This window comes from Coregonus lavaretus, assembly GCF_964263955.1.
Source record: "Coregonus lavaretus genome assembly, chromosome: 24".
Classification (NCBI taxonomy): Eukaryota; Metazoa; Chordata; class Actinopteri; order Salmoniformes; family Salmonidae; genus Coregonus; species Coregonus lavaretus.
Window position 1 is genome coordinate 33,781,539 of NC_140011.1, and position 13,756 is coordinate 33,795,294.

The following is a 13,756-nucleotide window of genomic DNA, read 5'->3' on the forward strand; positions in this document are numbered from 1 at the left end:
TACTGTATTCAACTCACTGTGTCCTGTTGTTGTGTCCAGTTGGTGACGCGGGGGTGCGAGGCACGGGAGGTGACCCCCCTGCGTGATGGGGTGGGCCAGCCAGGCTTCCTGATGAGCGAGGAGGGCTTTGTGACGGATCTGCAGCGGTTCGGCTACGCGGAGAGCGGGGGTCTGCAGCTGGGGGCGCGGGTGGTGCGTCTGTGTGGCCACGCCCTGGTGCACCTAGGACCAGAGGAGAGAGCCAGACTGCTCCGCACCGCCCACAAGATCCACATCACTGTCATTCCTCCAGATGAGAACGGCAAGCCCCGCAGGTCAGAGAGGGGGGTGAAGGGGGGTGAGGGGTAGTGAGAGATGGATGGGGATACAGGACAGTGGGGAGGGGAGGGTAACATGGCGAGGATTAAGGAGAGAGAAGGGTGGGGTCAGGGTTCTAGGTAGTTTGGTAGGTGAAGACTAATGTTGATGAGGGGTTAAAGGATAAGGGAGGAGGAGAGAGGGCTGAGGGGATCAGATGAATTCAGGAGGCCAGTGAGGCACCATTCCAGGGTCACAGCTCACTCTATTTTTTATGGCGTGCTGTAGTCAGTGTCCCACCAGCTGGTTAACCACCAATCAATGGCTCTAATGGCCTCTAATGATAGTGACCCAGGTAGTGGCAGTTAGCAAAGCCCTCTACATTCTTCTAATGTCAGCCAGATGGACAGTGGTACAGTGTTACTGCAGCCTGGTAAAGGAGGGACTACTTAGATAGAGGAAAGGCAACACTAAACAGGATATTAGCTTCACAACAGGGCTCACCATATACACGTCAAACTGGCTGGTGGAAATATCTAGAGAGAGAGAACCCCCTCATTAGTAGATACGGTTTTGACAGTCGTGTTCAAGAACAACCCCAAAAGTGTGACCACTGTCAGGGAATGACACATTTTGGATTTCAAAGAGATGCCATGTTTTTTCGTAGGTAAATAGAGTTTTTTGTTGTTGTACAAAATCCTCCTCATCCGTGTGGCTCGGAGGTACTGCTCTAGAATACTGTATCATTCATGAATAAACGGAGTGTATTAAAAGGGAAGTATATATTTATGTAATATTTATCTAGTAATACCATCTTGTTGGTGAAACTTTTCTTCCTTTCTGGCTGTCTCGGATGGCTCCAGGAGTTTCTCAGAGTTATACCAGAAAGCCATCCAGGATGCAGAGCGTAAACCTGGGGAGGGCCAGTCTGGAGAGGCCTGGGTGCTGGACGAGAGGGAGGAGGAGGAAGAGGAGGAGATGGAGGAAGAGGAACGGGAACAGGGAGAGGGGAAGGAGGCAGAGACGATGGAGGGACCAGCGGAGGGAGGAGAGGCTGAGGACAGGCTGTCAGAGACGGGACAGGGTGAGGAGGACCAGGGGGACCAGGGGGACCAGGGATCCCTCCTCTCCCCACCCAGCCTGCCTCTGTTACGGGCCACCTCCCTGCAGGACCACCCCCTCAACCAGACCGTGGAGATCACCCCCTCCCAGCTAACACGCAGCTACTCCCTAGAGAGGCACCCGTCCTGCCGGGACATATGTGATGGGTATGTGACCTCCACCCTCAGCCTCATCATAAACCTCAGGTTATTTATTCCTCCGAGGATTTTCTGACATCCTAGTCATCATGAGTTCAAACATAATGGTTTTTACTAGGTATTTTTGTGTGTGTATGTGTGTGTGTGTGTGTGTGTGTGTGTGTGTGTGTTTATGGTTTCACAGGAAGAAGAAACAAACTGCTAAACCAAAATTTTAGCCCAAATCTCAGCTATCCTGAAGATTACTAGATTAACTAGTTTGCCCTAGATTACTAGTTTGCCCTCCAGATTGGATTGGAAAGTCATTAGTGTAAACAGCGGATTTATAATCTGTGTATGTCTCAATCTCTCCGTGTCTCTCTGTGACAGGCATGTGTATGACAACGTGGGTGTGATGGTGAAGCATCACATCTATGAGAACCCAGGGGAGCTGAGAGATGCCACGCCTGGCCTCATCCTGGGGGTCAAACCCAAGGTGCCCCTGGACGAGGAACAGGTACAGAGACACACACAGGCATGGAGACAGATGACAATCTGGATAATAATCTGATGAAGGTTCCCTTCTCGATAAACCTCTAACCTCCTTCTCTGACTGTTTCTATCTCTCTCTTTCCCTCTAGTTTGTGGGGGCTGAGTTGGGTGAGGAGAGGGCATCAGCGAGTGACCCCTCCCTGTCCTCCACCCGGTTGTCGTGTCTGGACAGAGCGGAGAGAAACTCCCGAGCCCTGAGCCTACACAACTCCATCACCAAGAGTGGGTATTCCACCACACTGCCATCACTATATCCTCCATAATGTCCTTACACACCTCATTACCATCACCACATCCTCAAATATCAACTACCCCTAGGTAGAAGTCCTGTTTAATAGGTGAGGTTGTTGATGTGTTATGAATCCTATTTCCCATGTATTTCTCCTGTTTATTAAACAGCACTTTAACACTGGCATGCATAAACAATAGCGTCTATTAGCAACTGCTCAGCGATGTTGATCACCCTCCTGATGATGGCAGACAGACAGCCGTCTGAAACAAAAGGCCTCTGTGCAGACCTTGTGCCCTGTACCAGCTGATAAGGCCAGGCCGAATGGTGCTGAAACTGAACAATTACAACTGTTCAAAAATGCTCTCTGCTGTAATTGAGACTCAAATCCCTTTTTAGCCCCCAGACCCTTTCTCCCCTAAACCCCTCTCCTCATTATCCTCCTTTAGCCCTCCCTTCCATCCCTTTGTCCCTCGTCTTTCATCTAGGCTGCCCCCTATCCCCCTAACCCAATATGCCCCCCGCCCCTTTACCACCCCCTACCAGCTACAGACCAAAGGAGGGACAGATGGGGGGTGGGAGGGGTGAACGGGGTGGGCTGTAGGCTGCCTCAAATCAAGGATCCCTTTTGGACCATCTGCTCTCTCTCTTTCTCTGCCGTGAGGCTATGAGAATCATCACACTGTTTCTGTAAGAGCTCACACACTCATCCTCTCAGCAGATACTTCAGCTTTTTTGGAGGAGATTGTCTCTATTTCCCTCCCCACACTCCAGAAGGCCGTCACACACAGAGATTGAAAGAACCCACTTCTTGCTCTCACACTGCAGCTAGTCGGGCAGCGCCACCAAGGCAGCAAAACATTGTTGTAACACCCCCTGGTGGTGGCTCTTTGTCCTTGTCGAACCACAGAATGAATTTGCCTGCTCATAAATCCCACAATCCTGTTGTGTTGTCCTACTGTATTGTCATGGTTTGCTGCTCACCTCGTTGATATGCCTTTGTTATGAAAGCACATTGAAACTCTGTTTCTTTCCCTCAGTCCTGTCAGAGACCACAGATTCCTCAGAGGAGGAGTGGCAGTCTATAGCTGATCTAGCCACAGCATGCCGCAGCATCCTAGAAGCCTTGTCACGTGAAGGTAAGAAGACATCTATCTGCATGGGATGACAACATAATATGTTATTTTACTAAATGCATCTACATCTGTCATATTTGATACATTACCACAGGAAATGGCCAAATTAGCACTGCTGAAAACAAAAGACAGTATATTCTCTATCCAGTCTATATGGCTGGCTCTGTATGACTTGGCTCTGTGTGGTTGGGCTCAGTGACTAACATGGGTGAGTGAGTGTGTCATATTTCACACCGGTAAAGCAGGAGATGGGACCCAAGGAGCAGACTCCGTGACAGATGGCAAGCTAAAGGACATGAAGGGAGAGGTGGGTTTGGGTCTCTAGCTATACACACACACACACACTGAGATTGGATCACTGTAGACCTCTCTGCATGTCTCTCTGTGTATGTGAACTCCAAATGGTGTCTGACTCATTGGCCTCTGTCCTTTGTGTGGATCTTCCTGTGGGAGGTTCTAAATCAGAGATGGACTTTTGAACAGTGTGCATATTTCAGCCTCTCAGTTGCTCATCATGATACTGGCTCTTTGGCATATTGCCTGTCCTTAGATCTCTCCTCATCATCTCTCACATTGTCTTTCTTCAACTCTCTCTCTCTCTCTCTCCTGTCTCTCTCTGTCTCTCTCTCTCTCTCTCCTCTCTCTCTCTCTCTCTCTGTCTCTCTCTCTCTCTCCTCTCTCTCTCTCTCTCTCTCTCTCTCTCTCTCTCTCTCTCTCGCTCTCTCTCTCTCTCTCTCTCTCTCTCTCTCTCTCTCTCTCCTCTCTCTCTCCTCTCTCTCTCTCTCTCTCTCCTGCCTGGTTATGTATTCTCATTCTTTCTTGCTGATTTATAATCAGTTGATGGTTGCTTGTATTTGTCCTGTTTCATACGTGTGAATTGGAAATGTGTTTTTTGCATATCCCAACTCCCCCTGAGACCCCTCGGAGAGTGGGGTCACGGCCAGTGCATCAGGCTCCCCTCTGTTTGACTCAGTGTGATGGCATGTTCCTCTTTCAACTCATTCCCCCCTTTATTGTGTCTTCCATTCTGACTCAATGTCTCTCTTGCTCACACACATACATATATTTTACCCACTGTCTTCTCATACACACACAAAACAGAGAGGATACAGGAAACACGTACAGACACCACCAAACTATATGCTGAATGTGTGTCTCTGTCCCGTTTCGCCAGTGACTCACCGGGCCACCTGGAGGAGAAGGTGTCCCAACTGGAGGCCATGCTGAAGAGGCTGCAGGACGACCTGCAAAAGGTACTCCCCATTCAGATGGCCAACCACAGCCCCTCCCCAGACCCCCCTCACAGCATCCTGCCCACACAGTGACCCCACGACCCCCCCATCCCCATCCACTTACCCTCGACCCTACCCTGTACCCCACCCTCCCTTCTCCTCACCCAACCTCCTGCAGACACACAGACAGACAGAGAGAGAGACAGACAGACAGACAGACAGACAAACAGACAGACAGACAGACAGACAGACAGACAGACAGACAGACAGACAGACAGACAGACAGACAGACAGACAGACAGACAGACAGACAGACAGAGGGAATGTAGAAGTAGGGCGGGCCAAGCAAAAGAAACCTGTCTTGTCATTGGGCAGGGTGAACAGAGGAGATGAGAAGATTGGCTGGAGGGACTTTGGGCAACCATGCTCACTCTCTCAACACTAAGCGACCAATGGCAGTAGAGGCAAGTACAGCATGAGATTTTTCCTCTGTTGTTGCATTGACAACAAAATAACAATTGGAAATGGAACTACTAAAAAACAGACCTGAGTTCATTAACCCAATAACCCAAAACCACCTATGGGGTCCTTCATGGATGTGAGAAATGTAAGCGAAGTTCCTCCTCACAACCCTGAAAGTCTGACAGGCTGTCAGTCATCCCTGTGTGCAGCCTCAGGACCTCTTAGCACCATTTCTCCATTCACAGGCTCTTCTCTGGGAAACATGGGGACTTGGGGATGGATGACCTTTGAAGCCCTCACAACTACTGAATGACTAGCTGCTCTGGTAGTGTTAAGTTGGTTACATAATGTAGAGAATCTGGAAAGGAAAAGGAAGACTGAAGCAAGTTGGAGAAAGGGTGAGAAAGAGCGAAAGAAGGAGAGAGAGAGAAAGAGGGTTTGGAAGCCTCCCAAGCATCCTTAAACACATTTGGGTGAAACATGATTCCTTTGTTACAGTAACGAGGGTGTTTAATCTCTGAGGTAAAATGAAACCCTATGGTGTGCAGCGTTCTATATCCCCTCCAACGTAGTCCTTTTCACCACTCAGATATCAAAGAGATGCCACACTGCCAGTGTTTAAAACTGGCATCCAACTAAGTGAATGACATTCTAAGGATTTTAGTGCAAATGCTATTCGCTCAACTTGGTTCTTGAAACATGTGAGACATGAAGCACACATAAGAATCTAACTCTGCAGATATTCTGGTCACAATCCTGTGGCTATAACACCAACATCACCAAAGTCTTACCCTCTGTTTTTGTAACTCCTCTGAACACTCACCATTAACACAGTGTTATCATCAATCTAGACAACACACAGACATTGACAGTCAGGGACAATGAACCAAAGAAGGAGGACAACCTAACAGGGAACTGCCACATCAGATGATCCATTTTCACTTTTCTCTGTTGTTTACCTTCTGCCCTGGGAGAGTGAGTGAGCATGGTTGGTTATGGGGTGTCCCAGTCCTATAGTATGTCCAGCAGAAAAACGTAGGAATGAACTAAGACCGTGGGAATGGTCTTACCTCAGAGTAGCTAGTTAGGTTCCATTCTGAAGTGTGATGTGTCACATGGGCTACTTTTGGTTAGTATTTGGTTTCTGTCCATGGCTGCCAAGACGGGGAGGGTTTACAGTACTGGAGCTAGTAAGCTAGTACAGTATGACCAAATGAACAATCACCTGATGTGGTGATCATTTGTTACTTTGCTTGCTGTTTGACTTACATCTTTACATTTGTTCATTTTCCAATTCTAAATCTGAATACTTTCAGGTTAATTGACTTGTACTTTCAGGTTAATTGACTTGTACTTTCAGGTTAATTGACTTGCTCCAGGGCACAGTTGCACTATGGCCCACTAGGGAGTTGAACCAGCAAGGACAAACAGTACTGCCGCTACCAAAGAGAATTCCTATTGACCCAGATTGATGATAATACCTAACTGGTCTCATCTATCATTAATTGTTATTGTCAAATAACCGTAACCTGCCCCCTCCTCATCCCACGACTCACTGACATCACATCACACCAGACAGACAGACAGATAGACAGACAGCACAGGAGTCAGTCCGGATAGAACCCCCTCTCTGTGTAGACAGTCAAACAAATAAACACCATTACACAAGGCAATTGTGCGGGGAGGCAATATAACATTGCATTCATGCCATTTTTGTAGAGGTTGAGTTTGATTAAATTCAATCACCAAGCTAATTGGCCAGGCTAAGTATAGCTCACTAACTCATGGCACACTGTACTTATTGAAGATTAAGTTACAATGAGCTTACATTTCATACCATTGCTCAAACCCCCTCGCCCACTGCAGACAGAGAATCTGACATTACTCTGCATTCAATGTTGCCAACGTTCTGCAATGATGATCTTTCTTTGTTGATCAATGACTTTGTTGCTGCAAGTGAACAGAATATGTCACAATGCACAACACTTTTTAATACAAAAGTCAATTAAAAGGTATAGTGTTGAAGTAATAATGCTGTTGGCAACACTGGTTGTGCTGGCAATGGCCCCTGTCTTTTTGTCTACCCTAAGCCTCCGATTTCCTGTCTGTCACAGCTCTTGCTACAGTTTGTGACATAGCAAACAGGAAGCATTTACTATGGCAAATCACCGCTCTGAAAGTTGCAATAGCTGATTTCAAACTGAGTTCCAAGTAGTGAGGGACTAGGGTGACCCCTGCTGTTTGGATGATGAGGAATGCAAGACATTTTGGAGCTTGGGTCTTTATAGAAATCTCACTTGTATAACAATCAGCTACATTGGAAATCAAATGTTATGGCATTTCCTCTGCTCTTGTTTAATGAGTGATTGATTTATTAATTGGTTGTTTGGTCTGGAACAAGTGGTTGCCATAGTAAATCCGTCTAAACATTTCCTCCATACTCCACTTCTCCCTATGGAGTGCTTTTATGGAAGGAAATTGGTTTGTATTTGCGTGTGTGAGTGTGAGTGTGTGTGTGTGTGTGTGTGTGCGCGTGTATCTGGTGTGTGTGTACTTCTATAGTACCTTGTCTTGCTTACACTGCTACCACTACTACAAGGCATGTATGTGTATGTTTGTGAACCCGTCTGTCTGCGTGTGCCTGCTGTCTAGCCCAGTCCAAGCCAGCCCTCACCCACCTCCACCCACACCCAGCCCCCTCTCACCCCTCCATCCATCCCAGCCATGGTGGTCTGACAGACGGGTGTTGTTGTGTGCCGCTCCCTGGCAGGAGAAGGAGGACAAGGCGGTGCTGCAGGCCGAGGTGCAGAGCCTCAGGCAGAATAACCAGCGGCTGCAGGAGGAATCCCAGAGCACCGTGGCCCGCCTCATCAAAGTCACCGAGCTGCTGTGCAATGTCAACAAGCCCTGTTAACTCCGTCACAGTACACACTATCTGTACACAGACACACAAACACACACACACAAACATATACCCACAGACGATCTCACACAGATCATAAACACAGGCCGGACACACAACACATTTAATATTGTATACAAACACCCATGCTCAATACATCAACATACTCTATTGCTGTTGCTCACTGTACATCAATACACACACACACACACACACAAACATACACACACATTCACATGCATAATACTCTGCATTCTGCAGAATGACATTTGAACTCTGGCCCAGCCCATGGGTGTAGAACCAACTGAAAAAACAACCCAGAGTAATTTCTCACCATCTGATGGTCTTCTCAATAGCTTGACCAGTTGTGCAGCATATCCAGGGTTGCGCTTTACCCAAGAGTGTGTTTTTTTAAACCGTGAGTGTGCGCGTGCGTGCGTCACCATGGTTATTATATCTTGCTTCACATACTTGACAAGTTGGGCAGAATAGCAATTGCTTAAAGCTACCCAATTGATTTAGATGAAGAGACACGTGTGCAGCATGTTTGGTGGCTGTTTATTTCAATTGACCCAAAGTGTGTGTACAGTATGTAAACAGTAGTCTCTCTCTCCTCTCTGCTCAACCCTCTCCATGATATGCAATGTCTCGGACTGAGAACAAACAGCTCAGCAGTGCACCATTAGAGTGGAGGGCCTTGGAGCTACATAGGAAAAATGACAATGACATGCCTGCAGGCAGCCTGCTTGAAAAGACGGACTGACCCTGCCTCTCTCTGCCAACCTGCTCACAGAATGGTTAGTTCATTGTGTAGAGACACCATTCTCTCCCCTCCATACCGCCTCAGCTTCATTTGAATGGTTGTGGACTTGAGTCGGCCAGTAGCAGAGTATTTCATGTCTGCTTTCAGGGAATGAGATGCTATTTAGTTATAAGGGAATTGACTCACCGAATGGACTCAGAGAGCTGGTGGTGTTCCGTGCAAGTAGTTGAAACGGATATTGAAGTGGATAATACCTCTGATGAGGATGAAACAATGGAAGAGATCCTCATTACCCCTTAAAGACTGGTTGTAGAAGCTACACTGTAGAAAGTGCACCTCCTGCTGGACTGAACCATGCATTGCCACACAGCAGCTCTCCTTTGAAAGAAAAAAAATATTGTAAAGATTTAACGTAAACTGGACAGGATTCCTTTAGTGAACACAGCCATCTGTGTTCAATTATATTTTGTGTTTGTTTGCTGGCTACAATGATAATTCAGTGTATTTGAAATGAATTCAGAATGGTTCTGGAGTGGTTGACTGTGGATGAGGGATTCCTTCATGTCATCCTTCTGTGTGTGTACCTACTGTATGTGTGTTTCTGCCTTGTTTTTGCACTTTTAGCATAACCTATATCGGCATGGGACAGGGCACATATTTAACCTCTTAACCTCCTGCCCAGGTTTATGCCTTGCTTGAAAAATGAACGTGGATTTGATCTCACCCCTTCACCTCATCCCACCTCATCTTCAGGTTCAATGCTGATGACGCCAATAACAATATGAGATCAGAGGAGGATGGGATTATTCCTCCTCCAAGACTGTTCTGCCAAAAGACGCCAGGGCAGATCTCCTACACCCCACTCAGACCACTGGACCCAGCTGTGCCACACACACCCAAAATAACTAAACTCAAACTTTGGAAGGGATGCCAAACAATCGTCAGTCACCTTGACTCAATGCTACTTTATTTTAATTTTATTTTTTTGTACATAACCCTTTTACTTCCTCTTGTAATTTTATTTTAGAGTCACTGTGATTAACCGGTACCAGCAGATTACGATATATTCTAATTAAATTATAAATCTAAACTTTATCTATATGTGAAGATGACATGTACAGCTGAAGTGTTCAATGTTACTTAGTGCATCAGGTTGTGTATGCCCTCCATTGCAGGATGGTTTAATATGCAGACAAGTGTAAATGTGCCCGAACAGGCTGTTTGATCCATGCTGTTTAAAATGGTGATGCCTTGTTGGAAATGATTAGCAGAGTTGAGAAGTGGAAGAATATCTGATGTTTACTGTGTTCTTCTGTATAGTTCTTTAGATTCTAGGAGGTTGTTGAAGCATGATAATGCACCAGGCAACTTCCTAGCTCCCCTCTGTATGTGTGTGTATGTATGTATAAACATGTAATAACTTATTAATCTTGCAAATGTGGAATTCCTTGTTAGATGTTTTAATACAAGGGGAGGGAGGAAGCAATTACATGTGCTATAAAGTTAAACTGGTATGGTGGGGGTTGGTTTTAAGGAATAATACTTTTTTTTTTTTGTAGAAATTCAAACACAAGAAGACAGGAGGAAAAATATTTCTGCAATGTTCTAGTATTTCTTGGGGAAATAATAATGGTTATTATTATCATATTACTATTGAGCTATTCATTCAGAGCTCCTACGTTCACATTCAATAAGGTTTCTAATGCAACTAGGTACGCCTTAAAGAGTGACGCTCAGAATGTCCAGAGAGTACAGGACAGACAACATTGTCAGACTAGTTCATGTGAAGGCTTCTCTCTCAGACATTCTGCCTACCTGAAAGTGTAATGTACGGTAACTCAGCTTGGTGTCTTCATTTCCATTCTTCATGGTGGTTGGTAGCAGACAGTGACAGGTTGTCCTGTTTCCTGCAGGATAGACAGGTGTGTCTGCCACATGACAGACGCAGATGTAAGGTTGGTTCGTATGGGGTCTCTCCAGGGTCCGCTCTTCAATCCTCCAACTGACCGTCTGCGGCCCTAATTAAATTCAAAAGAAGACCTACAATAAGATGGGTTTAGGGACCCCAGGAAAGTGTCAAAAGGGTTATATGAAGACGATATGAAGTTTGTGTTTGGTTTTGCTAGGTTAATGGGATTTATTCTGTATAGCGCTGGTTAAGGACCAGCATCTCCAACCCTATTGAATCATAATCATTCGGTGCAGAAAAACATAACTTTCCACAATCATTTGGACAGGTATGAACCATCCTCCAAATCACACTCTGAGTGCACTTTGAAGCCCCATTTATGCATCACAGAAGGTATGTCTGGCACCTAACACAGAACGTTATGTCTGACACCTAACACAGAACGTATGTCTGACACCTAACACAGAACGTATGTCTGACACCTAACACAGAACGTTATGTCTGACACCTAACACAGAACGTATGTCTGACACCTAACACAGAACGTATGTCTGACACCTAACACAGAACGTATGTCTGACACCTAACACAGAACGTTATGTCTGACACCTAACACAGAACGTATGTCTGACACCTAACACAGAACGTTATGTCTGACACCTAACACAGAACGTATGTCTGACACCTAACACAGAACGTATGTCTGACACCTAACACAGAACGTTATGTCTGACACCTAACAACACATTGCAGATAGTAACAATTCAATAGGCCATTCACTCACCTGCTGTAGGCTACATCAGCTGGCAAATTATCTCCACCCAGCCAATAGTAAACCTGTAAGAAAGATCCCTGGTAGAGACATTGTGGTTGTTGCCTCCTCCCCTCCATGCTGTAAAAGCTGCGATAAATGACCAGCGGTTTCCTGTTATCCTCTTATTGGTTTGCCTTATATGTCATCGCAACATCCTTACAGGAAACCATGGTGTCAGTAAATGCCCTACTTACCGCACAGAGCTGGAATGACATCTCTTTGTTGCTGTTGGAGAAAGGGGTGTATTTCTGTGAGCATTACTATAGGGAAGACAGAATACAGTACATTATTACTAGTGGAACCACACATGAAGTCATATCCCCAGTGGAGGTTTACGGCAGGCCTGGGCCACACATCATGTCAGAACGGTAGCACACATTATGCACTCAGCTCAGCCAGTTAAAGAGCTGACTTTACCACAACCAGGCAGTGGCACACTGAGGGAATGTATTGTAAAACACAAAAACATGTTTTCAGTATGATGCCACCTCTAAACCTGTTCATTCTCTCACAAGAAAAGTACATTGAATAAATGTTGTTCATGTACTGTGAACTGGAGGACATGGCAATAAAGAATCCTCTGTACCTTTAGAAGTGTTTGGTGTGTCCATGCTATGATTCTCAATGTTTCTTTCTGAGGCCTCAGAAATGGCAGTGTTGGGAAGCTGATATCCCTTTGTTCAATATCCCATTGAGGATTGTTATTTTGATGCTATTCAGTGTAATAAAAAACAACATGTTGATAACAGTGTAACAACATGATTACATCAGATTACAAGTCCTGACTTGAGTGCATTATTAGTGCATTATTAGTTTTACTCTGTCTGGTTATTCAAATATGATACAACCCCTACTGCAGTGATCCAATAACTAGACCCTTCAGATCCTCCATTATATTTGCTGTGATCAGCATCATTCATGTAACTGATACAATCAGAAGTAGATATCGGACTCTGAGGCCCTTTCTATGGGTGACTGTACAGACTAGATATGAAGAGAATATTTCCAAAATGCTGTATCAACCAATTTTTCACATTTGTGTTTTTTTCATCAGAAATGATTGCTTATGGGGACCTTAATGTGTGTGTAAAATATTACTGTTCTCAGATTTTTTTTATTCATAGATTTTAGATGGATATGAAAATGTGTGTTTTTGCAAAACACTATATATCCAGTGTTTAGCTGGAATGGAATGTTTGTATCTTGTATTTGACTGTGATATGTGGTTGTCTCACCTAGCTATCTTAAGATGAATGTACTTACTGTAAGTCACTCTGGATAAGAGCATCTGCTAAATGACAAAAATGTCAAATGTAAATGTTCTACATACAGATCTCATATTACTTTTCTTTTTGTCTTAAATATTGATGTCACAAATGTATCATTTGTACATTTATTTATACAAAATGTAGTTGTTACATCTGACTGTGTAAAACCTAGCTTTTGCAAAAAAACATGATTATTTGTCTCTCTGAAATGAAACCATCAAGTGATAAATATAAACAAATACATTTCTGTCATTGAACAACCCCATGCCATGATTAGATAGTGAAAAAAACACACCAATCTCTTTCATAAGTTCTTTAAATAAATAAACGCTAATTTACTAACATTTCTGAAAATGGATATATAGTGTTTTGGAATGAAACTCTTCATATGGAAAGCCTTACAATCAGTCTGAGCAGTTTTACTGCATGTGAAACTAAGGTGACAGAGTGGTGTAATGACAATACGACTAAATAAAGGAAGGGAAATGTTTATTTAATGGAATTGACTATATATAGTCTCCTCATGCATGTGCACACACATATACATACACTCAGAGTAAACACTACAGAAAACAGAGGCTTGTGTTTGACGGTGTTCAATGTCTTCCCGCCCGAGTGCATACATTAAAGAAAGGCAAATACATTTTCCAAATCTCATTCCACACAAGTGTGATCCGTAACACACCAAGACAACATAACAAAAACCCTTCCCTGGACTGTGTCCCCAGGGAAACTTTCCTAAACACAAGCCGTGGTGAAGCTCTTTCTCTTCCCTGGCCTGACACCTGGAGAAGGGCTGATGACAACAATACAAGGGCTTATGTCTTTATTTGGGGTTGGTTCTGCGGGCAGAATCTTCACTAGGGGCCAGAGCAAAACGTGTCAGACATAGTTGTAGGGCTTAACGCAGGTTTGACTCACCGATGTTCTGTAAACATAGACAGCATGCACTGG

General features: G+C 44.8%; 1 protein-coding gene across 1 annotated transcript in view; it reads left to right on the forward strand.

The window, feature by feature from the left end:
* Positions 1–8,060, forward strand: part of LOC311099831 (signal-induced proliferation-associated protein 1-like) — a gene marked incomplete at both ends in the record, with an annotated part of 10,325 nt that extends 2,265 nt beyond the window's left edge. Inside the window, 9 exons of the mRNA XM_084140571.1 lie at positions 40–314; positions 1,161–1,565; positions 1,926–2,052; positions 2,177–2,309; positions 3,357–3,455; positions 3,695–3,759; positions 4,380–4,426; positions 4,627–4,705; positions 7,917–8,060. Of these exons, the coding sequence (XP_083996697.1) occupies positions 40–314; positions 1,161–1,565; positions 1,926–2,052; positions 2,177–2,309; positions 3,357–3,455; positions 3,695–3,759; positions 4,380–4,426; positions 4,627–4,705; positions 7,917–8,060 (1,374 nt within the window). The remainder of the gene's footprint in view (positions 1–39; positions 315–1,160; positions 1,566–1,925; positions 2,053–2,176; positions 2,310–3,356; positions 3,456–3,694; positions 3,760–4,379; positions 4,427–4,626; positions 4,706–7,916) is intronic.
* Between the last annotated feature and the right edge of the window lie 5,696 nt (positions 8,061–13,756).